This window comes from Rhinatrema bivittatum, chromosome 9 (assembly GCF_901001135.1).
Source record: "Rhinatrema bivittatum chromosome 9, aRhiBiv1.1, whole genome shotgun sequence".
NCBI lineage: Eukaryota > Metazoa > Chordata > Amphibia > Gymnophiona > Rhinatrematidae > Rhinatrema > Rhinatrema bivittatum.
Window position 1 is genome coordinate 149,572,349 of NC_042623.1, and position 24,983 is coordinate 149,597,331.

Below are 24,983 nucleotides of genomic sequence, written 5' to 3' on the forward strand. Positions count from 1 at the left end.
CAATACCAAAGTCCTAGTTGTTTGTGTTAATGTGTGGATATAAGCTCGGACCACTGAATGATTAAAGCTGCGGCCTTGTTTTACCCACAATGAAATGTGTCTGTGATTATTGGATTGTAAGGGGGTGGTTGCGAGCGAGTGAGGTCCTGCATGCCCACATTACTGTAATGGCCTTATCTTCCCTAAGAGCCCCTTTAACTCCTCGAGCATCTAACGGTCCAACAGACTCCCTCATAGGTTTCTTGCTTCGGATATATTTAAAAAGGTTTTTATTATGAGTTTTTGCCTCTATGACCAACTTCATTTCAAATTCTTTCTTCACCTGACTTACCAATGTTTTACACTTAACTTGTCAATGCTTATGCTTTATCCTATTTTCTTCAGATGGATCCTTCTTCCAATTTTTGAAGGATTTTTTTTGGCTAAAATAGCCTCTTTCACCCCACCTTTTAACCATGCCAGTAATCATTTTGCCTTCCTTCCACCTTTCTTAATGTGTGGAATACATCTGGACTGTGCATCTAGGATTGTATTTTTAAACAATGTCCATGCCTGTTGAACACTTAACCTTTGCAGCTGCACCTTTCAGTTTTTTTCTAACTATTTTCCTCATTTTATCAAAGTTTCCCTTTTGAAAATTTAGTGTTAGAGCTGTAGATTTACTTATTGTCCACTTTCCAGTTATTAGTTTAAATTTGATCATGTTATGATCACTATTGCCAAGTGGCCCCACCACCGTTACCTCTCTCACCAAATCCTGCATTCCACTAAGAATTAAATCGAAAATAGCTCCCTGACTCGTTGGTTGCTGAACCAATTGCTCCATGAAGCAGTCATTTATTACATCTAGGAACTTTATGTCTCTAGCATGTCCTGATGTTACATTTACCCAGTCAATTATTGGGATAATTGAAATCTCACATTATTATTGCACTGCCAAATTGGTTAACTTCCCTGATTTCTCTTAGCATTTCATCATCTGTCTGACCAGGCAGTATACTCCTATCACTATACTCTTACCCAACACACGTGGGATTTCTACACATATAGATTCTAATGAGCATTTAGTCTCTTGTATGATCTTTATCATGTTGGACTCTATACCCTCTCAGACATAAAGTGCCACACCCCCACCAAGTTGATCCTCCCTATCATTGCGATATAATTTTGTACCCTGATATAGCACTGTCCCATTGGTTATCCTCCTTCCACTAGGTCTCCGTGATGCTTGAAGTTAGCAGTAACTTCAGGTAGAAGAGTCAGACATCAGAAAAACTACTTTTGATGAACGTAAGAGAAGCCAATTCTAAAGGTTCAAAGAGTGACTTCATCAATTGAGACAGGACAACATTGCACCAGAGGCTTCTGTTCTGGAAACATACCATAAGCCTTTCATAGCCTTTCATCTCAATTCCAAAAGATCAATTGAGATGGGTTTACTGTCAACTTTAACATGGTAAACCACTAGGGCGCTGACTTGTACTCAGACTGTGGCTATGCCTGAATCAAAGAGAGAAAGCAAGTAGGTTAGCAAATGTCTGTGTCAGCAAGAAAACCAGTCCAAGGCATTATGCCGGCACCCTAAGGAGAATCTTTTCCATGTAAAGCCATAGGCTCTTCTAGTTGATAGCTGACAGACACTATTATGACTTCAATCTCTCTGGGCAAAAAGAGATCTGCGATCACTACAAATTCAACATCCAAGCTGTCAGGTTGAGGGATGGGAGTTTTGGGTTGAACAGACTTCCTTCCTCTTGAGTTAACAAGGCTGGATCTATTCCCAGATGCAAATCAAATTTGCTTGGGCCATGCTGGAGCTATGAGAATTAGTCAAGCTCTCTCCCTTAGCAGTTTTTACACAGTTCTATCTATCAGTGGTACTTTGGAAAAGTGTATGTTAGATCTGATTTCCAATTGAGCAGGAAACAAATAAGCGTGGGAGTAGCTTGCTTATTGCGGCGGTTACTACCCTAAACCATTTAAGCCTGATACTTCACTTTGAATGCATATACAGCGTTGTTCTCTGCTTCAATGGCAGGGAGAAATGTGGAAAAGAGGATTTACATTCAGACAGCATCCAACAAGGCATTGGTCTGTGCAGTCTGGGTAAACAAGCATCGGGGTAACTTGCTTGATGCGGCGGTTACTACCCTTAACCATTAAGCCTTATGTTCACCTTTGATGCAACTCCAACATTACTCTCTGCATCAATGGCAGGGGGTGGCAGGAAATTTGAATCAAACAGTTACCAACAAGGGCCCTGAACTTGGTGGTCAATGAAACAGATAAGTATGGGAAAATAAGTGTGGGAGATTGCTGGGCAGACTGGATGAGCCGACTGCTCTTTTTCTGCCATCATTTTCTATGTTTCTATGAAAGTATCCTGTGCAAAGCTGAGCAAAATTTCTCTATTTTTCTGTTCTGATGTGACTAGGTCGACTATCGAAAGACCTCACAAATCAAATTGTGTGTCAGCTGTTGATTGTTGCAGAGACGACTCATGTGGACGAAAACTTTGCTGAGATGATCCACTTATGTGTTGGAGATCCCTGGAAGATAGGTGGCCAGCAGGACAACGTGCTTCTTGTTTGCCCATTTCCATATCCTTATTAGCAGAGAGCCCATAATCCTGTGCCTATCTGCTTGTTGACATAAAACATGGCCACTTGGTTGTCGATATGAATTAGAATGCTTCTCCCTTGAAAAAGATGTGTGAAAGTCAGAGTATTTGATTGCTCTGAGTTCTAAGATTGATTTGAAAACGCTTTTCCTCGAGAGATCAGGTTCCTTGGGTTTGAAAAGTTCCTGTGTGGACGCCCTCAACCTTTTAAGGAGGCATCTGTCGCTAAGGTAACTTGATTGGGGAAACTACGGAGTGGAGTTCCTTCTCAAAGAATGCAAGGATTTAGCACCATCATGATTCATGTCTCTGGAAATTTAGACTGTGGTGCCAAGGGCTGAGTTTGCTGGTCCCACAGAGAGCAGACCCCACTGCAGGGGGCGGATATGTAGTCAAGGTAGTGGAGCTACATAAATGGATGCCACCATATGACCCAAAGCAACCAGGACTGCTTTGGCTGTTGAGCACCACGAGTTCAATAGCTTGTAGATGAGTAATCTCAAGAGTGCTCTCCTGTTGAGATGGAAGAAAAGTTCTCTTCTGCAGTGAGTATATCCATGCTGCAATATATTTTATTTTCTGGGATGGAATTAAATTTGACTTCTCAAAATTCACAAGAAACTCCAATTTCTGAAGAAGCTGAATTGACTTCTGTAGGGGAAATAGTATGCCTTTTTGAAAGATGACCATTTCTAGCCAATCAATCAGGTATGGGAAGACTTGGACTCCCTGACATTCTAAGTTTGCTGCTACTACAGCCAGGTAGTTGGTGAAGTATCTTGAAGCTGTTAACAGTCCGAAGAAGAGAGTACTTTGGATAATGGGAAAATCTGCCTTGAAGCAAAGATAATGTCAATGGGAGGGAGGGAGGAGTGAATATGTGACCATATGCATCCTTCAGATCGATAGCGCACATCCATTCCCCTTTTTGGATGTATGCAAGAATCGTGTTTATGGAATTCATTTTAAATTTCTCTCCGATTAGATGCCTGTTCAGGTTCTCAAATCCAAAATGGGTCTCAATCCACCAGATATTTTGAAGATGAGAAAGTACTAGAGTAGAATCCCTGTCCATGCTGGAGCACAAGGACTGATTCTATAGCTCATTGCTGAAAAAGTGATTCTACTTCCAGAGTTGTGTCAAGGGAGACAGATCCGGACTGAAGACTGAACAACACGGAAGAGATGGTAGCTGGGAGAAATGTAAACCACATACAGACTTCACGATTTTGAGAACTCAGCTCTCTTTGATTATTTGGTGCCACTCCTCCAAGAAGGCCTGGATTCTCTCTCTTACTGGAGATGACTGTGAAACTTCGAAGTGATGACAAAATAGGCCCAATGTTTGGACTGGATCTGTTGCATTGCAACATGGTCCGAAAGCAACATGGCGTATTAGAAGGATACAAGTTCAGCAAAAATCTCTTAGTCCCTGAGGAAGACGGGATGATCGAAACACTGCCAGTGTCGTGCTGACGGCTCCAATCTCGCTACAATAAATGGTCTTTGCAAGAGAAGATAATCTCTTCCTAAATATAAGCTAAGCAAAGAATAATTCTAAGGAAGGCCATGAATGGTGACCGTGTAAGACAGAGCTAATTATACTAACACCAGCACAATTTGAAAACGATTTGGCTGAGGGAAATCACTATTGGATAATAAAAAGAAGTGTATTTAATTATGAAATAACAGAAAATTAAAAAATGAAAAACAGTATGAATACCAATAAGGCTTTCACCAACATATGGGACAGCATAGTTAACAATACCGGACATCAGTATACATAAGCCCAAAAAAATAGAATGTTAGGAATGATTTGGTAGGTAATGGAGAATAAAACAGAGAATATCATAATGCCTCCGGTAAACTGCACCTTGAGTATTGGGTGCAATTCTGGTCGCCATATCTCAAAAAAGATAAAGCTGAACTAGAAAAGGTACCAAGAAGGGCAATAAAAATGATAAAGGGGAAGGAATGGTTCCCGCTAAACAGGATAGGGCTCTTCAGCTTGGAGAAGAGGTGGCTGAAAAAGGATATGATAGAGGTTTATAAAAATCATGAGTAGGGTTGAACAGGTAAATAAGGGATGGTTATTTATCCTTTCAAATAACACTAAAGACTAGAGGACACGCCATGAAACTAACTAGTAGCAAACTTGAAACGAACTGTAGAAAATATGTTTTCACCTAACACACAATCAAGCTTTGGAATTTGTTGCCGGAGAATGAGGTAAAGTCATCTAGCATAATGGGGTTTGGAGAAGTTCCTGGAGGTAACATCCATAAACCGCTATTAACCGGGTAGTCTTGGGAAAGCTACCATTTATCCTGGGAGTGGGGAGTGAGCAACAAGAAATGAATCTACTCCTTGGAAATCTGCTGGGTACTTATGACCTGGATTGTCTAGTCAGAAACAGGATGCTGGACTCCGTGGCCCTTTGGTCTGGCTTGGCATGCCATCTTATATGAACAAGACCAGGGCTGGAGCAAGATGCACCACCTTGGGAACATTATTCTGGGCTTAAGGTGTAGGGAGGAGAAAAGTGCAGAGTTGGACATTGGCAATACAGAAAGGCATAGATAAAAGCAACTTGCCCAATGAACTGACACCGTAAGAAGATGTAGGGAGAAATAAGAGGTGAGGTAATGAGGAACTGCAGAGGTGAATGTGAGAAGCTTTAACTGTATGCGGAAGCAGATGGAGAGCCAGTGCTCTGACTTGAGAGCAATGGAAAAACTTAATTTCTCCCTCTGTACTTGTTACTTGCCTGAATTATTTTTGTAGCCCTGCAAATATTTCCCTTGCACAGAGAATTATAATACTACAGATAAAAATCATTTGCAATATTGTGTACCAAGATTACAGTCTAAGTTACTCATTCTATGTAATCAGCTTAATTTACCAATTGTACTGTGTAAAGGGCATTAACCTTTAGCTTATTAGAATAGACTGGAAAACAACATCCAAAGACTCAATATTTTGGAGAATGTTGCTTGCCTGGAAATTTGCATTTGCAATTATTATAAAGCAGGTTTGACACAGCTGAAGAGAATAGCACACATGCTTCCAAGATTTCAATGCAGTTTCATTTTATTCAATTTAAGTACCCCGATGAGTAATGTTTTTAAACAGCAAAAATTAAAAGCACATTGGATAAACTGCATTTCAATCTCTCATGGTAAAAAAGAAAATTACATCTGCTCTGTGTGTTCTCTTAAGGGGCCAGTATTCTACAGTGCCTCAGCCAGCCTCCCCCCTAATCCATTTCATTTGGCCACCCAAGAATGTCTAGCACTGCCAGGTGGTTTCCTTTTTTTCCCTTATAATAAAAAAGGCACGATCCACAGAACAGCACTACGCCTATTGCCTACACATATCTCTGGTGTGTTCAGCATGTGAACACGTTATGGCTGTGTGTGTAATCAAGGATCTGCAAACTTCTTTAAATGACGCTCCCAAGCCAATTCCATGAACCCCCTTCTGCAGGGGTGACTTACTCCAATCCTAAAGAGCCACAAACAGGCCTGGGTTGTCATGATATCCACAATGAATAGGCATGAGTTGGAAGCAAATTATCTCATGCCTATGCATTGTGGATATCCTGAAAACCATAGTAACATAACAAATGCCATGCTAGGTCAGACTAAGGTCCATCGGAGTCAGCATCCTGACCCTGACAATGGCCAGTCCAGGTCACAAGTACCCGCTAGATCCCAAATAGTTGATCTATTTCACTTCCAGGATAAGTGATGGCGTTCCCAAATCCCCCTGACTAATAACTATGAACTTTTCCTGCAGGAACTTGGTCAAAACAGGGTTGGACCCCCACTATGTTAGTTGCCTTGACCACATCCTCTGGCTACAAATTCCATAGCCTATGTAATGGTGCTTTGAGTTGTTTTTTTTATGAAGCTAGACTAGTTTGTGCCTTGCATGAAAACAATATTTCCTATGATTTATTTTAAATCTGCCAGTTGCTAGTTTCATGAGTGTCTCCCAGTCCTAGTGTTGTTGGAAAGGGTAAATAACTGCTCCCTATTTACCCGTTCCACCCCACTCATCTGACTATAAAAGAAGTTGCCCCACACCTGCACTGCCAGTATGCAAACTGAGTTCCACCCCCCCCCCCTTCCCTGTATTCTCCAGCTCCACCCCACTCCCCAGCTCCATTCCTCTCTCTGTATTATCCAATCCCCTCTCTGGTTGTATTCTTCAGCTCTGTCCCCCTCTCTCTCTCTCTGAAATGTCCAAACCCATCTCTAGGCGCATACAGTACTCCTTACTATCTCACATCTCAATTATGCGCTTCCTACGCCTCACAGTATTTCCCCATCCTTGGACAGGCTTTTACTACTACGGTAGTGATTTTAATAAATCTGAATCATCATCTCTTCTCCAAGCTAAAGCACCCTAACCTGTTTCGCCTTTCTCCATAAGGCTAGAGAACCAGAAAAGTTTGTGGCTATTGAGGACTGGAGTTAGCCACCCTTGCAGTACCTGATCCACAAGTTTGTCAAATCAACCTCACAGGTAAAGCTTGCTCACCCGCAGAAATCCCTGTGAAAATTGCACCCCCCACCCCCTTCTGTATGCTGTCAAATGTATTAGTATATACACATATATCCTCTGTATATTGTTGCATAGAGCAATTATTTTATCCCTTGTATATTGTTGCATAGAGCAATTATTTTATCCCTTGTATATTGTTGCATAGAGCAATTATTTTATCCCTTGTATATTGTTGCATAGAGCAATTAATTACATATATCTCTTGTATATTTGTTTTCCACATTCTTTTTACTGTTCTTTGTAAGGACTATGCCCATAAGTTATTAGTTGTATGTAAACCGATACGATGTGCAAACAGCTATCGGTATATAAGAAACTCCAAATAAATAAATAAAATAAATACATAAATGCTGGCAAAATTCAAAGCTGATCTGCAAGAAATTCAAAGACGGATCCACTTCAAATCAAGTTTTCCCACATATCAGTAGATTTCCTTGTATCCAAGTCAGATTCTTCTGGAGTTTTCTTGAAAACATCTGAAGGTCCTTCCAGCAGATTTTGGGTAAAGCTGCAGTTTGTCAAACTCCAGCCAGGCTGAAATCTTCTTGATTTTAGTTTGATTTGAACTAGTTCATGATCCCTAGTGCAACTTGCTAACTTTCCTAGAGCTACAGAAGCCTCAAGATGCTCATGAATTAAAGAGCCACAGAAGTCACATCAGAAGCAGTGGCCCCATGCTGAACCATGCAGGCTTTTTTTTTTTTTTTAATCTCAACAAATAAAAATGACAAGGTCAAGAAGCACCTTGGAGCAATACTAAGCATTCCCAGAAGATGAAATGTTCCTAACAGAATTCGCAGTGTAATGGTATTCCAGCCTGAAACTCTCAAGGTCAATTCAATTAGCTATTTCTTAAGTAATTTTGTTAATATAACAAATATTTTTAAGAGACAAACATCCAGGACAGTTAGATAAGTGCTTGAAAGAGAATTTCATTAAAAGGGACAATATCCCCCCTTTATGTCCTTAAAAATTAAAAACATAACAAGGTAAAATAATGAATGATGGCAGATGAAGACCAACATGGTCCATCCAGTCTGTCCAGCAAGATTTCTTTTAAAAACTTTTTTTTATAATAATTAAGACATGTACTTGATATGTAGCAAATGTTATAAAAAAAACCCTCTATAGTCTATAGAGCTCAAGTGCTATGCTCAAGTTGTAGCAAGTGTTATGAGAACTCACTTCGCTCTCCTGAATATTTATTTATTTATTTATAGGCTTTTCTTTGCCGACATTCGTGAAGCACATCATACCGGCTTACATTGAACTGAAAAAGGAGGAAATACAATGAACAATAACATATCATAGTTAAAGGCAAACGGTGTAAAATATGATCAACATAAAAACATTATAAGATTATATATAACAACATAAAAACTGAATAGGTAGGGTGGAAAGTAGAAAGAAAGAGAAACTTTGTACAAAAAAACAATTCTTGAAGAACAGCATTCTAAAATGGGATTGGTTCTTTCACTGACAGCTGCCAGTGGTGGGACTAATCAGCAGTCCGTGAAGGAGTGAATAAATCAATGTCAAGTGCCCAACAGGTTGTGTTGCAGCTGGAGGCAGTAGAGTGGGTCCAAAGTGACTGTTCTACATGCTTATAAGAAAGGTCCAGTCGGTGAGAAGAGAAAAGGCCAGTTTGAAGGAGTCAGTAGTGATAGTTTGTGTACTTTACCTTCTTAGAGGAGATGATACATAATATGACTATGATTGACCTGGACTCAGTGGGCTGGGAAGGCCTAGGTGGCATCCAGTAGTATTACTACCCAGTCCAGAAGGACAGAGTGAATCAGAGGAGAAGAGGTCTGCAGAGTCTGTAGCAGCCCCAAGGAAACATGAAAAGAATGTGGCAAGAGAGGAGGAGCACACACATGCTTTGATGATATTATGCTAATGGCATATGAATCTGAACCTTTTACAAAATGTATTCACAATAAATGTCCCCATCCAAACCTGAGGATTTCACAGTATCCAGAGGAAATAATCCACCACTGCTCCTGATGTACAAGCTGTCTCTCGTGATTGCTCCCCCTCGGAGCATTCATTGTAACCTAAACCCCCTGTACCCAATGTTATTAACAACTGCTGTGACATGTTTTGAACTCTCCAGAATGGAGGTGCAGCCAAGTGGTTGAGCAATGGCTTGCAAACCAGGGAAACTAAGATTCAAGTCCCACAGTCGCTCCTTGAGACCTTGGGCAAGTCACTTCACCCTCCATTGCCTCAGGTACAAACTAAGGGCCCGATTTTCAAAAACATTCACATGCTTACATGTGTAAATGCACTTTATCCATGTAAATGGGCTTTTGAGCATTACTACAACAAAAGCCATTGAATTGTTCATAGGTTTTACTCGCATAAAGTGCAATTATGTAGGTAAATGGCTTTTGAAAATTGCTATGATAGTATGTTACATTTACATACATAACTCTTTTGGAAATTCACCTATTAGATTGTAAGACCTCTCGGGGCAGGGAAATACCTATAGTACCTGAATGTAATCTGCTTTGAAATGCCTGAAAAAGCAGAAAACAAATAAATGAAACAGCTGGAAAAGCATGATATAAAAAAAAAAAAAATGATGAGGAGGATCTTGCTGTGGCTAGGAGCAGCCATTTTGTTCCTGCATCCAGACAGCAATCCTTGGTGTCAGCTCATGCCCCACATCCCAGGAGGGGTAAGCATGAGCTACAGCCACTGCTGGCACAAAATGGCTGCTCTGAGGAGAAGCAGCAACCTCATGTTTGAGGTAAGATTTCTTGAGAACTGCATGTGTGTACATCAGGCACTTTTGACTTGCTTGGATGATAAATCTCCTCTTTAGTTTTCCATGCTAGTCATCCTTTAGGACTGTGAGTATTAAGATCTCTCGTCACATGTGAAATGGAAACAGGCTAGGCTGATGTTTTTCATTCTTTGTGAGCTGTAGAAAGATTTACTTTTGGTGGTCTCTTTCGAACAATGAGTTACACGCTGCCACGCCAACCAACCCACCCAAGCCAACTTTACTAATTTAACCAAAACCCTCTCGGTGGTCTCCAGGGCTTCAAAAGCTTGAGAAGCTTTCTGCTTCCTTTGTTTTCATATGCCACAAAACTAAAAATGAACAAGACTCAATTCCAACTGCAAAAGAAAGATGCCAAGAAGGAACACATTCAGAGAACTATCCTATAGTATGCTTTGCCAGGATCCCTATCATTGTCTAATCAAGAATAGGGCCAAACAGCCTTTAAAATAAAGTCTGTGGATATGCCAATGAAAAAAAATGTTCTGTTCCAAAACAAATAAGAGAAATCAAAATATATCTTCAAAGGTAGGGGGTGTGTGCTGCTGGATGGGCACAAGCTAGCCTTGGAATACATATTCTGTTACAATAATATAAAATGAGCAACATGATGATAAAATACTCCTCCCGCTCTCCCCCTCCCCCCCCCAAACTAGGATCTAATATCACAACCAAAAGGTGTCTGGCTGAATCCAAAAAGATAACCATTAAATCTAACTTTCAATTCTATACTTCTAGATGACAAATCTGTGGATCTGGTTATTGGAATACAAAAAAAGGCTGCAAGTGTAAGTATTCCGTATACCTCTGTTTTTGTTTTTTTTTTCAATGATGGGACTACTTACATTGCAGCACAGTAAATGACAGCAGAAAAAGACCCAAGTGGGCAATCCAATCTTCCCAGCAAGCTTTATTTATTCTTTTCATTTATTTCTTTTTATTCTGTTTAGAGCACTTAGAGAGCAAAAGTCTGCACATAAAAAGTAGATGCAGACTTCAGCCTGAATTTTCAAAGTGGTCGTACGTCTGCAACTCTGCTTAGAAAATCAGTGGATACGCGTCAACCCTAGTGCAGCATAAGCGATAGGAAGCAGGTGTAAATATGTTCGTGTACATGTATGCATACAGTTTCAAAAATCTAATGCAGGCACAGAAATGATTTCCCTGGCCCCAGCTCTGCCTCTCTGAAAACCTCTTTGCTGCTCGCATAGCTCTTCCATGTGCAAATCCCCGGACAATTTTCCAAAGCCAATTTACGCATCTTAAAATACAGCCCATATTATACTCATTCTACCAGTCCCTTTTGAATTCCCATAAATAACACCAGGTACTTCCCAGCCATGCCCTCTCCTACCTTCTGATGCTTTAATATGATATCCAGTTTCCTTGTCCAGATGCACACCCAGCAATTGCATGGTTCTATCCAGAAGGCCATGGATGACCTCAAACCCAGGATTCTTGTTGTAATAAACTGCGCAGAGGTGCCTTTGATTTCTTGCACCCACATCTGTAGAAGAAAAAAAAAATGCTTTTAGTGCTTTCTGGCACACTTTTCTATTTTTAAGAAGCCAGCAGTAAACCCAGAGAATCCTGAACATGTAAGGTAAGGCCCCATCCATCAGTCACAGCAGTAGGTATTTGTCGAATTGCATTGCAGCACTCAGCTCCACAGAGGCCACAGAACTTAATAAAAAATAAATATCCAAGTAAGATGCATTGATTTGAGCTGCCAAGTGCCCATTCTCCCTGAATCTCACAAAAAGAGACAGTTATTCATTTTATGGAGGGTTGTTTTTGTTATTGTTTAATTTTGAGTGTTGCAATTTTATGTTTTATATTTTTCTGACCGATGCACAGTATTTATTGTTCTGTTGTATTTTACATGATGTTTTTTGCTTTAAGCCCTGAGATCAAACAGTATAGAAATCTAACAAATAAATGAGACAGTTGAAAAGTAAAAATTATCTATAGAAATCAAATCTATGATACTGAGAAACTTCAAAATATATTATTGTAAAATATAGTATATTCAGCAACGGTAAAGTCAGTTTTATAAGTATTTGATCTTTTGAAGTCAGTCTGAGCAGGTATATGTAAAAATGGCAGTGAAAGGAGTTAAAACCCACAAAGATATTTCTGTGCACATAAAAATTAATCTAATTTAACAATGAGCAACAAAAGAACATAAGATATGCCATACTGAGTCCTACCAAAGGTCCGAGCCCAGTATCCTGTCTCCAACCGTGGCCAACCCAAGCCATATCTGGCAAGCACCCAAACATTAAATAGATCCCATTGTTAAGAATATCAGCAATAAGCAGTGCCTATTCCCTATTGATTAGTACCAGAATATTGCAAAGGCCCTGCATCTTAACACAAGCTTGGTTTGCTGGATAAATCGATTTCTTTATCATCATTTACTACTACTGCTTACATCGTTTCTCAAACATCCTAATGATGTCAATAATTTGCCATCTATTTAGAAGCACTTCAAATGCTTTGCAGTGAGACCACAGGTGAGGCCTGCACAGATAAGCCATCACCGTACAACTTCATGCTGGGCCAGCACAGATCCCACAGGTTTAAGGCCCATGGAAGGAGGAGAAGAGGAGTACCATTAACATTTAGGACAGGGGGAGAGGTGAGACAAACATTTTGGGCTCAATAGCGCTCCTTGCCCAGCTCCAGACTAAAACACATTTACTTGAAATATACATCAAATCTACGGAAAGTTCAAAAAGCAGCATCATTTCTATTACCTTTGATAATAAGAAAACAAATAGCAAATATTCCTGTGCAGTATATGGGGTTTGCGACCTCTTTAGGAAGCTAAAAACCTGTAGAAGTGCGGTCTACACCCTCATACACCCCTTCTGGAAGAATGTGTGCCTCTTATTTATAACGTTGGGGCCAGTTGGCAGCAAGGAAATGACGACAGGTGGGATCAGCTCTAATTTCAGTTCCTTGGGGTTACCTTGTCTGAGACAGAGACTCAGGCAAACGCTTAGATTACCTGAGACCCCTGGCTTCAGTTTCCCCTATCTGCTGCTCACCTTGGCTAAGTCACTTAACCTCATTGCGTTCAATCGACTGAAAATCTCTTTGGGACAGGAACTGTGTATCCTAACGGCACAATACATACAGAAGGGGGGGGGGGGGATTTTCACAGGGATTTCTGCGGGTGAGCAAGCTTTACCTGTGAAAAAAAATGGTTCCCCATCCTCCATGGTGGTAAACGTACCTGCGCTGCGGACAGCATGCACATTTTTGCCCACGGGAAGGAGAGGCAGGCCCAGAAAAGTACATGTGAAGATTTCATTTTGGAACCTCCGTGTCTGCTTTTCCTCACAGGAATGCCATCTACAAAGCCCGTGGGGTAAAGAATCGCTGTGGACTTTTCGAAGTTAGACCACTGCAGGGTGTTTCCCTTTGAAAACTGGCTTGCAGGCCATGGAGTTTCAAAACTGCTCTCCCAAAGCATTACTTTGGCACACAATGTGTTATGCTCCTCGCTTTAATTACTGATGCACAAGATGCCTTGACTACAAAGGCTGACATTATATTTAGAAAATCTTTATTATAAAGAATTTCTCTTTATATTTCTAATCTTAAAAAAGAATATCCTGCAGCATGCATATTACATTGGGTCAAGGGAAGGAGCATCATCCGCCCATTATCACACCTCTCTCGGAGGTCTCTTCTTTAATGCAGAAAATATATGACACTACAGCAAGCTCACAGAGACTGCACGCCACAGACAGCAGCAGCATCGGCTTCTTTGCCAGAGAGCGCTTGCTGGAATCCCCTCAGAGTTCTTTACAACTATTAGCAAAGCTCTCATCACATAATTCTCTTTCGAATGGGCCTGCCAAGCATGTCAGTCTAAATAATACATTTACTTCACAGTCCTCAAAACACCACCTGAAGAAGCCGCTCAAAATAACCCCCAAGGATGGGAGAGATCCACAAGCTAAAAGGTGGGATAGGGCGCCCTCTAGCATCTTAAAAAAGTATTAGACTTCCTTTAAGACAAGACAGAGTGAGTGCCTGCTTAACAATCCATCTCTCCAGAGTTTAATCTGTTTATCTTATTATTTGGATTCATTATCTGCCTTTTTTAATACAAAATTCACTCACAGCGGTTTAAAACCTTTTAGAATAGCAGCACATAAACAGAGGTCACAGTCTGCTTTACAAAAGAATTAGAATAGCAGCAAGAACCAATTTACAGCATTAGCAAACGACGTGGGTCTTAGGGTGAACTTTTCCAGATCAACAAAACAGACTTTAGTAGCAGCAGCAGCAGAGCAGAAAATACTGATGACTAACTCTATGAATAAATAACACTGTATCAAAACGTTAGTTTGTCGCAAGCAGGTTTAAGACATTTGAGGTGATGCCAGCAGTTTCCCATAGTCAGTTTAGCATGTGTGAGAGAAGTCAAGTTGTATTTGCTTCCTGAAGTGGGAGCTGTCATGTATTTGTCGGAGATCTTCTGGGAGGGATCTCTAGAGGGCAGGTACTGTTCCTGTTAAGGATTTGTTGCAGGTGCCTGTACTTTAGATTTCTTTTGACGAGGTAATTGATATTGAGGATCCTAGTAAGGATCTCAGTGGATTGGACGGCATGTATAAAGAAGGGCCTAACAATTTGAGTGAAAGGCTATCTTCTCTTAGGGCTCTGAACAGCAACGTTTTCAATTTCGTTCTGTATGGGATTGGTAATTAGTGTAATTTATATAAGGCAGGTGTGATGTGGTCGCATAGTTTGCATCCTATCAGTTGTGCAGCGGAGTTATGTATTATCTGGAGTTTGTCAGGGTCTTATCTGTTAGATCCTTATATAGAGCACTGCAGTAATCAAGTTGTGTGGTTACCGTGGCATGAACAACTTGAGTAGATATTTTTCCTCAATGACCGGGTACAGTCCACAAGTTTCATGATTGAATATGGCATCTTTTTTTCACAAAGGTTAAGAGTATACAACAGACATGGACACTGTTAAAAAATACCATCATAGAAGCACAGTCCAGATGTATTCAACAGATTTAGAAAGGTGGAAGGAAGGCCAAATGATTGCTGGCATGATTAAAAAGTGAGGTGAAAGAGGCTATTTTAGCCAAAAGATCTTCATTCAAAAACTGAAAAAAGGATCCATCAGAAGAAAACAGGATAAAGCATAAGCATTGGCAAGATAAATGTTAGACATAGATAAGACAGGCTAAGAAAGAATTTGAAAAGAAGTTGGCCCAGAGACAAAAACTCATAATAAAAAGTTTTTTTAAATATATCCGAAGAAATCCAGCGAGGTTGGACCTTTTGATGAACGAGGGGTTAAAGGGACACTTAGGGAATATAAGGCCATCTTGGCAAGACAGCAAATTCTTTGCTTCGGTGTTGGGGGATACCCATTCCAGAGACAGTTTTCAAGGTGACAATTCAGATGAACTGAACCAAGTCTCAGTGAACCTGGAAGATATACTAGGCCAGATTGTCAAACTGAAGAGTAGTAAATCACCTGAACCGGATGTTATACACTCCAGGGTTCTGAAAGAACTAAAAAATGAAATTTCAGACCTATTACAATTAGGGGTTAATTTTTAAAAAATACACGTGGGCATCCATGTGTGTGCTACCCAGCGCACACACATGGACATTTGATTTTATAATATGCGCGCGCCAGTGCTCGCATATTATAAAATCGGGGGTCGGCGCGGGCAAGGGGGTGCACATTAGTGCAACTTGCGCATGCCAAATCCCACGGCCTTCCCCCGTTCCCAACCCCCCTAAACTAACCTCTCTTCCCCTAACTGTCCCGACCCTTAGCCCTAACCTAGACCCCCCCCCCCGACCTTGGACCTACCTTTTGTGCCTGTCTCTGGCCAGGCGCAGGTTGCGCGCGCCAGCAGCCTGCCGGCACGTGATCCTCCGGCACAGCGGCAAATGGCCGCTGTGCCGGGAACCTCTGACCCTGCCCACTCCCCTTTTCCAAAGTCCCGGGACTTATTCACATTCCGGGGCTTTACGCACATAGCCGGGCCTTTTTAAAATAGGCCCAGTGTGCGTAGGCATTTTCAAATCCGAGCCTTAATTTGTAACCTATTATTAAAATCATCCATTGTACCTGAAGACTGGAAGGTGGCCAATGTAACCCCAATATTTAAAAAGGGCTCCAGGGGTGATCCAGGAAACTACAGACTGGTGAGCCTGACTTCACTGCTGGGAAAAATTATGGAAACTGTTATAAAGAATAAAATTACAGAACATTTAGATAGACATGGTGTGACAGGACAACAGTCAGTACGGATTTACCCAAGGGAATTCTTGCCTCATATCTACTACATTTTTTTTTGAAGGGGTTAATAAACATGTGGACAAAGGTGTATTTGGATTTTCAGAAGGCATTTGACAAAGTCTCTCATGAGAAGCTTCTAAGAAAACTAAAAAGTCTTGGGATAGGAGACAATGGCAATCTATAAAAGGACAACTGGTTAAAAGCCAGGAAACAGGAGAGTAAGAATAATAAATGGTCAGTTTTCATAGTGGAAAAAAGATAAACAGTGGAGTGCCTCAGGATTCTGGACTTGGACTGGTGCTTTTTAATATATATATAAATGATCTGGAAAGGGGTACGAAGAGTGAAGTGATCAAATTTGCGGATGACACAAAATTATGCAGAGTAGTTAAATCACAAATGGATTGTGATAAACTGCAGGAGGACCTTGTGATAAATTGCAGGAGGACTGGAAGATTGGGCATCCAAATGGCAGATGAAATTTAATGTGGACAAGTACAAGGTGATGCATATAGGGAAAAATAGTCCATGCTGTAGTTACATAATGATGGGTTTCATCTTAGGAGTTACCACCCAGGAAAGAGATCTAGGCGTCTTAGTGGATAATACATTGCAATCGTCGGCTCAGCATGATTTGGTGGTCAAAAAAGCAAACAAAATGTTAGGAATTATCAGGAAGGGAATGGCAAATAAAACGGTGGATATCATAATGCCTCTGTATCGCTCCATGGTGAGACCACACCTTGAATACTGTGTACAATTCTGATCAACGCAGCTCAAAAAAGATATAGTTGTGATGGAGAAGGTACAGAGAAGGGCGACCAAAATGATAAAGGGGATGGAACAGCTCCCCTACGAGGAAAGGCTAAAGAGGTTAGGGCTGTTCAGCTTGGAGAAGAGACGGCTGAAGGAGATATGATAGGGGTCTACAAAATCATGAAAGAACTTGAACATGTTAATTTAATCGGTAATTTACTCTCTCAAATAATAGAAGGACTAGGGAGAACGCCATTAAGTTAGCAAGTAGCTCATTTAAAACAAATCAGAGAAAATTCTTTTTCACTCAGTGTATAGTTAAGCTCTGGAATTCATTACCAGACGATGTGGTTACAACAGTTAGTGTAACTGGGTTTAAAACAGGTTTGTATAAGTTCATAGTAGCTTGGGATTTATACTGTTTGGGTACTTGTGACTTGGATTGGCCACTGTTGGAAACAGGATACTGGGCTTGATGGACCCTTGGTCTGACCCAGTATGGCATATCTTATGTTCTTATGTAAATGTAGGTTTTTATGTCAAGGACTAGTTTTTCCAAGTATCACTCCTGTAGCACACATTTACAACATTTATTTCAGATCCAGCCTTCACAGAGTACTTCGCATCTGAGTAATGCTTGTATCCTTTCACCCAAGTGGCAGATTCTGGTTTGTCTGTAAGTGTACTCCATCAAATTCCAAACCACTCAAACAGGTTTCCCTTAATTTCAGACTAAAGCAAACATACATACACACACACTTACTTAAGTCATGTGTTAATATGAATTATGTTCTGTGGATAGCTGTAATAGGCCTGCTAAGAGATGTGAAGGCTTCTGCAAGAGGCAAGGGATCATACAATAACCTGTCCCTGCCTAATGCTGATTTATTATATTGGGGGTTTTGCTCCATGGAAAGATGGGATCTTCAGAACACACACAAGAATTATAGCTTGGGTGGAAAATGACATTAAAAAATTGGGCATCAGCCATATTTTTAGGAGCCAGGTTAAAAAAATTACTTTTGTTACCTTATTTTATTTTTGGTTCCTTTAGTTTTGGTTTGTTTTTTTTTCCTTTTACTTAAGGATTTTTTTGTTCTGTATTCTTTTTCTTTGCTTTTTTTCTTTTTTGGATTTCTCTTTCATTTAGCTCCTTTATTTTTCTATATTTTTGCTTTCTTGCTTTTTTTTTTTAATTTCTTTGCATTTTTTTTATCATTAAATATTTTAATTTTTAGTCTACTTTCTGAAGGGAGGGAGAGGCGTGTATGTGTGTCCCGCTACTAACTTTCCTATTTGGTGTCCATTTGATACACAATTTTCATGGTATATCAGGGAGGGCATGAGGATTTGGATGGGATAAAAGTTTTTCAATCCACATATTCTATGAATACATTCGCGCACAATTGTCATCCCCTAATAACTTTCTGGGTTTTGCCTCTGAGCCACACCACATTTGGAAGAAACATCAGGGGTCCATGAGGATCATCAAAGAGACAGATATGGATCTTTCTCCCAGATCCACATAGGCCTGCACACTCATTCTGGAAAATAGGCTCCGCTGGTTGGGTGTGGAGCTTCTAGTTTTTAAAGGTACCTTCCACCTGCCTGCAGCCTCTTCTGTAAAGGCAAGGGGTAGTCCCAAGCCACAGTGGCAATGGCTCTCTTCAGTACTGGCCCACTCTAAGGAGCCCTACAAGGGCCTGTGGCAGCAGATCCTGGATTTGGGCCCATCACAGTGGCAGGGCGGTCGCTCACTTTAGGCCCCAACCTGCTACAGTGAAGATGGTGCTCTTCAGGCAGCAGCAACTCCTCCTGCTTCCAGAACAGTGCCAGGCACCCAATTCTTCAGCATCCTGGCCCCCAGAGGTTTTCCACCCCCAATTACAGTTCCACACTCTATTGCCGGGGTCCCCAAACTATGACCCAAGAGCCGGTTGCAGCCCATGCCTGAATATCATCTGACCCCTGGCCACAAAGGCAGGAGAGGCTTAATCTGGCCTGCAGCGGCGACAAAAAAAAAAAACCAACCCACAATCTCACTCATGTTCACAGGAAAAAGCACATATATTTGGAAAAATCACACAATTCACAAAGGAAGACCTCATACGGAAAGCACCAGGACTGTACAAAACTGTCTTATGAATTAAGTCCTTTATCGTGTGCTTGAGGGTTTCCAATCATTGGCCTTAAATTGTAGCACCTCATATATTTTGAGATGTTTTTTTTTAACTTGCAAATAAAAATATGCCACATTGAGTCCAAGTAAAATAAACCAGAACATATCTTAGGTTGCTGGGAAATAATCTTCAAAGCAAAATTTCCACCGACAGATGGGGCGTCCGGAACTGCAGACAGTACTGAAGATGCAGCCGCACCTTGAATTCAGTAAGGCTTTTCTTCCATTCCGTGTGTGGAAATAAAGCTTAGAACAGCAGCCTCTCTGTGCAGGGTTTCAAGCTTACTGTCCGTGAGAACGTGCTCCCAATTCATTTTTAATTTCTCCATTGGCGTGTTACCACCATGCTCCTGCACATTTTTACATAGTCGAGGTACCAATTTGATTTATTTTTGTTCTCTCTCAAGTCAACATGCCACCGGTGTTGAAGTAATTTTATCCTGCAATGTTTTGAAGTCATCTTGTGTCTTCACTCACAGTTGTAGGTACTGGAGGAAGAACTCATTTTGTTTTTGGGGCCCCCAACTCAATGCACATCCGACACCCAGAATCTCTCTCTCATTTCCAATTCCCTGCATCCCATCATGTTACCGTGTGTTTTGAGGGGAAACCTTTATTGGCGCAGAAGCCAGTAGTTTGGATGTTAAGGCAGACTCCCTTTGTAGGATCATTGCAGTCCTCTAGTTCTCGCTGGCAAGTTGTACGACAGTTCCATACATTTTGGCTTCTTTCTTTGAATAATGCAGGATCTTTCTCAATAATAGGCGCTAGCCAGAGGAGCAGGTTAAGGCAGCCGTGGCTTCAGAACACGGAGCATGACAACCAGCGTCTCCAGCGCCGCAGTCCACGACCATTCGAACAGCCACAGCAATAATTGCCACAGTGTTTTTGCGGTCTCTCTTGTCAAAGCAAAGCCCGTGAAGAAGGAGCACAAGCTCCGAAACGCCTTGGGGTCGGCAGCACAAGATTGACTACACACACGCAAGTATAATACAAGTGGTGGCTTGAATATCTAGAAAAAACAATTTGCAGAGCACGCAAACCCGTGGACACAACCATAAATTTAAAACCTGTATTGAGGTGCCTAATGATTTAGAAGCCATTTAAGGCTCACATACACGATAGCCAAACTTCACAGGTTGGCATCGTATGAAGGCACGCTCAATCCACATCCTCCATACATAACAAGTTGTATAAATTTTCTCATATTGTATCTTGTTATTACAGTTTGGGTATAGCATTTAAGGATCTTTCTCAATAGCATCTCTGCCTCTCTCTCCCTCTCAATTTTTTGCTGTATTTGTATATTTTCTCCTTAAACCATTCCACTATATTGCAAATGTGCTAAGGAATATTTCCATCTCAGTTGGTTTTTAGAGACTTTGCTGCTCTTAACTGGGGTCATAAATAACATTATCCATGCCATCTTAGGACTATTTTAATTTATTCTGATTTTCTTATCCAGTTTTGTCATCTCCCTATTCATATGATCTAATCTGCGACCTCAAACCTATATTTTTCCATTGGTTTAATATCAAGTATAGAGTCCTCATATACTCCTTTCCTCAGCTATATTGCCTCAAAATCTTTATATTGTCCAGGAATTTCCCTGTATGCGCAGATTGAAATGCTATAAGATAATGTGGGAAGCCCTTAAAACTTATCAATAAATTTGCTTCTACTGTGATAGTTTTCCCCAACTATCCAGTCAAGTTTTCAGGATTGCCTCAATGAATATGCATGAGAAAGATCTGCACATACAATGTATGCAAATCTCTCTCATGCATATTCATTATGGATATCCAAAAAACCCAACTGGTTGGGTGTGACTCCAAGAAAAGGTTTAGAATTATTGGTCTAAATATGTTATTTGCTGGACAATATTACAAAAATCTTTAAGTGAATAATGCCCCATTCTTTACAGACCTTTGCTATTTCTCCCCATCTCTGCCTTCAAAATCATTTTCAGCAGCATGATAAGAACAATTCCTATTCAGTAAGTCACCTCTTGCATTCTATAGAGCATATAAGACGATATAAATATACAATCTAATCTTCTGCTGATCTGGTAAACAATGTAAAATAAAAGTATTCTTGTCTGTTCTAATTCAGCTCTTTTCATACCTTTAATTTAAATATATTTGGCATTTCATGCAAGGACAGGATCATGAGCATATTCTTGTATTCCATTGTAGATGCAGTCAGCAGAAGAGTCTAATAAGCAACTGAAATCTCCATCTACAATGAGTTCCCCAGTAAAGGATGGTGTGACTATCTTTATTTATTATTCAGAATACAAAGTTTCCATCATCTATCTTGGGCCCATACACATTTCCAACCACCAATCAGCCCCTAGACAACAAATATTTACATACCGCTCTATCCAGAAATTCAAAAAGCATGCTCTATTACTGCTCGCACTCCCCCACCACCCGCAGTGGCATTACTACATCCTGAAGAAAGGAGGTGCCAAACCCAGAAGCGCTTCGTTTTTGGGCCTTACTATCCCGGAGACGCGATTCCAGCCCAGCCCTCCGCTCTGCAAGCATTTTAGCAATATAGTACATGAATTCAACCCTCCAACACAGTGGACCCCCACTCCAATCCCTTGTCAGTTGGGTTTTCAGGATACACCCTATTGAATATGCATGAGATATTTACATACTTTGAAGGCAGTGCATGCAAATCTCTCATACATATTTGTTAGGGATATCTGAAAACCCAAACTGGTTAGTGAGGGCCTGAAAAGGGTTTGTGTACTATGGCTCCTCAGACCTACCCAATCAATCATTCATAATCTGGTTAGCACTCAGACTCGTCCCACCTTCAGCAGTCAGCGCGTCCGCACTTCCATCTAAAGCCCACACACTCATCCCCTTTTGGTTTGCTCCATTCTGTCAAGTGCACTCCCCATCACAAACTTTAAATAACCCCATCACAAACTTTAAATAACCAAAATCCCCTCAGTCTCCCCAAAAAAGGTGAACCCCCCTTCCAACAAAAACAGACTGCACCACTTGAAAAAGAAAACACAATGGCAGTTCCCCAATACAATAAACCTCCAAACACAACACACAGAAACCCTCTCGAGTAAATCACCAGAGCCCTACACTACTATTCAACCAGATACTACCAATCAGTCCTTTAACAGATGATTTTTTTTTTTTTTTTTTTTGGAAACATGACTTTTCTACGAATTTATAAAATGTGTTCAGCATACATCACTCATCTTTCAAACTCTCAAACCAGACGGTCCCTGTTTGGCCGCAGTCTCTCTTTGCTTGCAAAGTCATCTTTAGTCTTCTCCTCTCCCCCTCTCCCATTCTTTTTACCACCTACGTTGTTGGATCTTTTCCAGTTTCCCCCAGGCATTCCCAGTGCCCCCAATATAGCCATTTTTTTGTGCTCTGATCGCTTTCTGAACCTCCAGTAGTATCTTTTTTTGTGGGCTGTTCCTCCCTCTGCACATTCTGTTCTCTTAGCTCTACTTTTTGCCTATTTCCCTCCTCCATCATGTCTGGCACTCCTTGGGCCTGTTTGGAAGATTTATGAACCTTGTCTTGGCAGTACAAATTTATATTTATATTTATATATCTATTTGTTAAAGTTCCTGGTCACTCATTTACTGGTTCCAGACATTCCAGTGCTACTTCCCTAAGTTCGTAGTTTTAGCTTGTAAAATTTTAAAATCCTTTACTAAAATATTCTTTAGCGGAGCTTCTCCTACATATTACCAACCTCATTCAGAGCATTATGTGACCTCCTTGATCTTATTCAAACTTTGCAAACTGCACAGTCCTATACTGACTTGACAATAACTATCTTTAAGAGATCTATATGAAAATAATTGAATTTCTAACATTTAATCACCATAATTTAATGTGAACTCTTTTTCTCCAATACTAAGTAGCTACTTTCCTAGTCTATCATTTATAAAACAGTTTTGATTCAGAAAGCTGTATAAATCATAAAACAAGATACAACAGTAAATTAGATCAGAAAATATTAACCAATGAACAACTGTCAAAACAGGCAAATGCAAGAAGAAAAAAATCACAGAAGATGACAAAATAATATGTAATGACTGGATTAGGTAGCACCTAAGATGAAATAAACGAACAGAAATTGGTAGTTTACACAATGAGCATACAGGTCCAGAGTGCTGCTGAAGGAACATCTGCAGAGCTGCCCAGGAAAAGCTTCCGAAAATGAACAGAAAAGCAACATTAGACCAACTGCTACGCAAATGAATAATTAGTAAAGCTAGGAACGGACAATGAGCAAGTCCCAGAGGGAAGAGAATAAATGGTGCAACTCCACAGAGCCATTGTCATCAGAGATCACAACTCTGACAGGCAAAATCTAAAACAGAGGGGCAAGTGTGGTCACTGTCAGGAGGGTCCCATTCCATTTAATGCTTGGAAATCTTATTGGGGAAGGTCCCTAGATGTTCCTCCTCCAACGCATGCAACACAGGTCACATGCCCCATCTGTATTCCTGTAGGTGAGGCTGTATGTCACCACAGAAAGTATTGTTTCTATGCTGGCACACAAAGATCACGTAAGCAGCAAAATACTGCCTCTGTAATAAGAGGAGACTAGCGCATACAGCTTCCAGTTCCTTACCATTAATCTCACGTCTAGGTCCACTAGGGATCACTCCAGAACCATCGACCTCTGAATAAGGGCTGTAAACTGTATACTAGAGAAATTACTTACCTGATAATTTCATTTTCTTTAGGGTACACAGATGGACTCAGGACCAGTGGGTTTATGCTCTCCTGCCAACAGATGGAGACGGAGTAAGCTGACGTCACAGAATATATAGCCCTGCAGTGACCCCAGCCTGCCAGTATTCTCTTCAAAAGCAACTGTGGACAGGCTAGCAAAAATCTTGATTTAAAAAATGATTAAAAACAGATAACCAGAACTGGACTCAACCAACCATAAACCCTGAACTCACATAAGATTCTTTTTGACCCTAAGCTAGGGACTAGATGAACACTTACCAGTAATCCCTTGGCACCCAGAACCCCACAGGAGGACTATTGAAACACTCATGTGGCAGCCGAGGGTGGGAAGCTGAGTCCATCTATCCTTCTGTTGCAAATTCGCATACCACGGACGCCTGGGCCAGTCCGGCGCCACCAGGAGTACTAGCCTCCTGTGGTCTTTGCTCTTGCGAATTATCCTGCCCAGCAAGTGCCATGGAGGAAAGGAATAAAGCAATCTGTCTTCCGGCCAGATCTGTATGAGAGTGTCTATTCCCAGGGCCACAATCTCTCCTGCAACCTTCGCATTTCAAGAAGTCGCCAGCAGATCTAGGAATGTTAGGTCCCAGCGATGATCCACAATCATCTGAAACGCCTTGACTGTCAACACCCTCTCCCCTGGGTCCAGACTCTCCCTGCTGAGAAAGTCCACTATTACGTTGTCTTTTCCTACAATGTGAGAGGCAGAGATCATCTGCAGATGACCTTCCACCCGTTCCATCTGCTGGTCTATTTCCTGCGACACTTGCTACCTCTTGGTTCCTCCCTGGCGATTGATCTAGGCCACCGTTGTTGCATTGTTCAACATCACACGAGCCGCTTGATCCCGCAGCCTGTGGCTGAACTGCAAGCCTGCCAGCCATACCGCCCGGCCCTCCAGGCAATTGATGTTCCAGCAGGACTCTTTGGCATTCCAGTGCTCCTGGGTTGTTAACTCCAGACAGTGAGCCCCCACCTCCCCCCAACTGTGGAGACTCGCATCTGTCGTACAGGCCAGAGAGG

At 41.1% G+C, this 24,983-nt stretch overlaps 1 protein-coding gene across 1 annotated transcript in view; it reads right to left on the reverse strand.

The window, feature by feature from the left end:
• The window catches only part of LOC115099577 (phenylalanine--tRNA ligase beta subunit-like), a gene marked incomplete at its 5' end in the record, with an annotated part of 134,267 nt that overhangs the window by 71,670 nt on the left and 37,614 nt on the right, over positions 1-24,983 (reverse strand). The window contains 1 exon segment of the mRNA XM_029617309.1: positions 11,335-11,487. Coding sequence (XP_029473169.1) covers positions 11,335-11,487 — 153 coding nt within the window.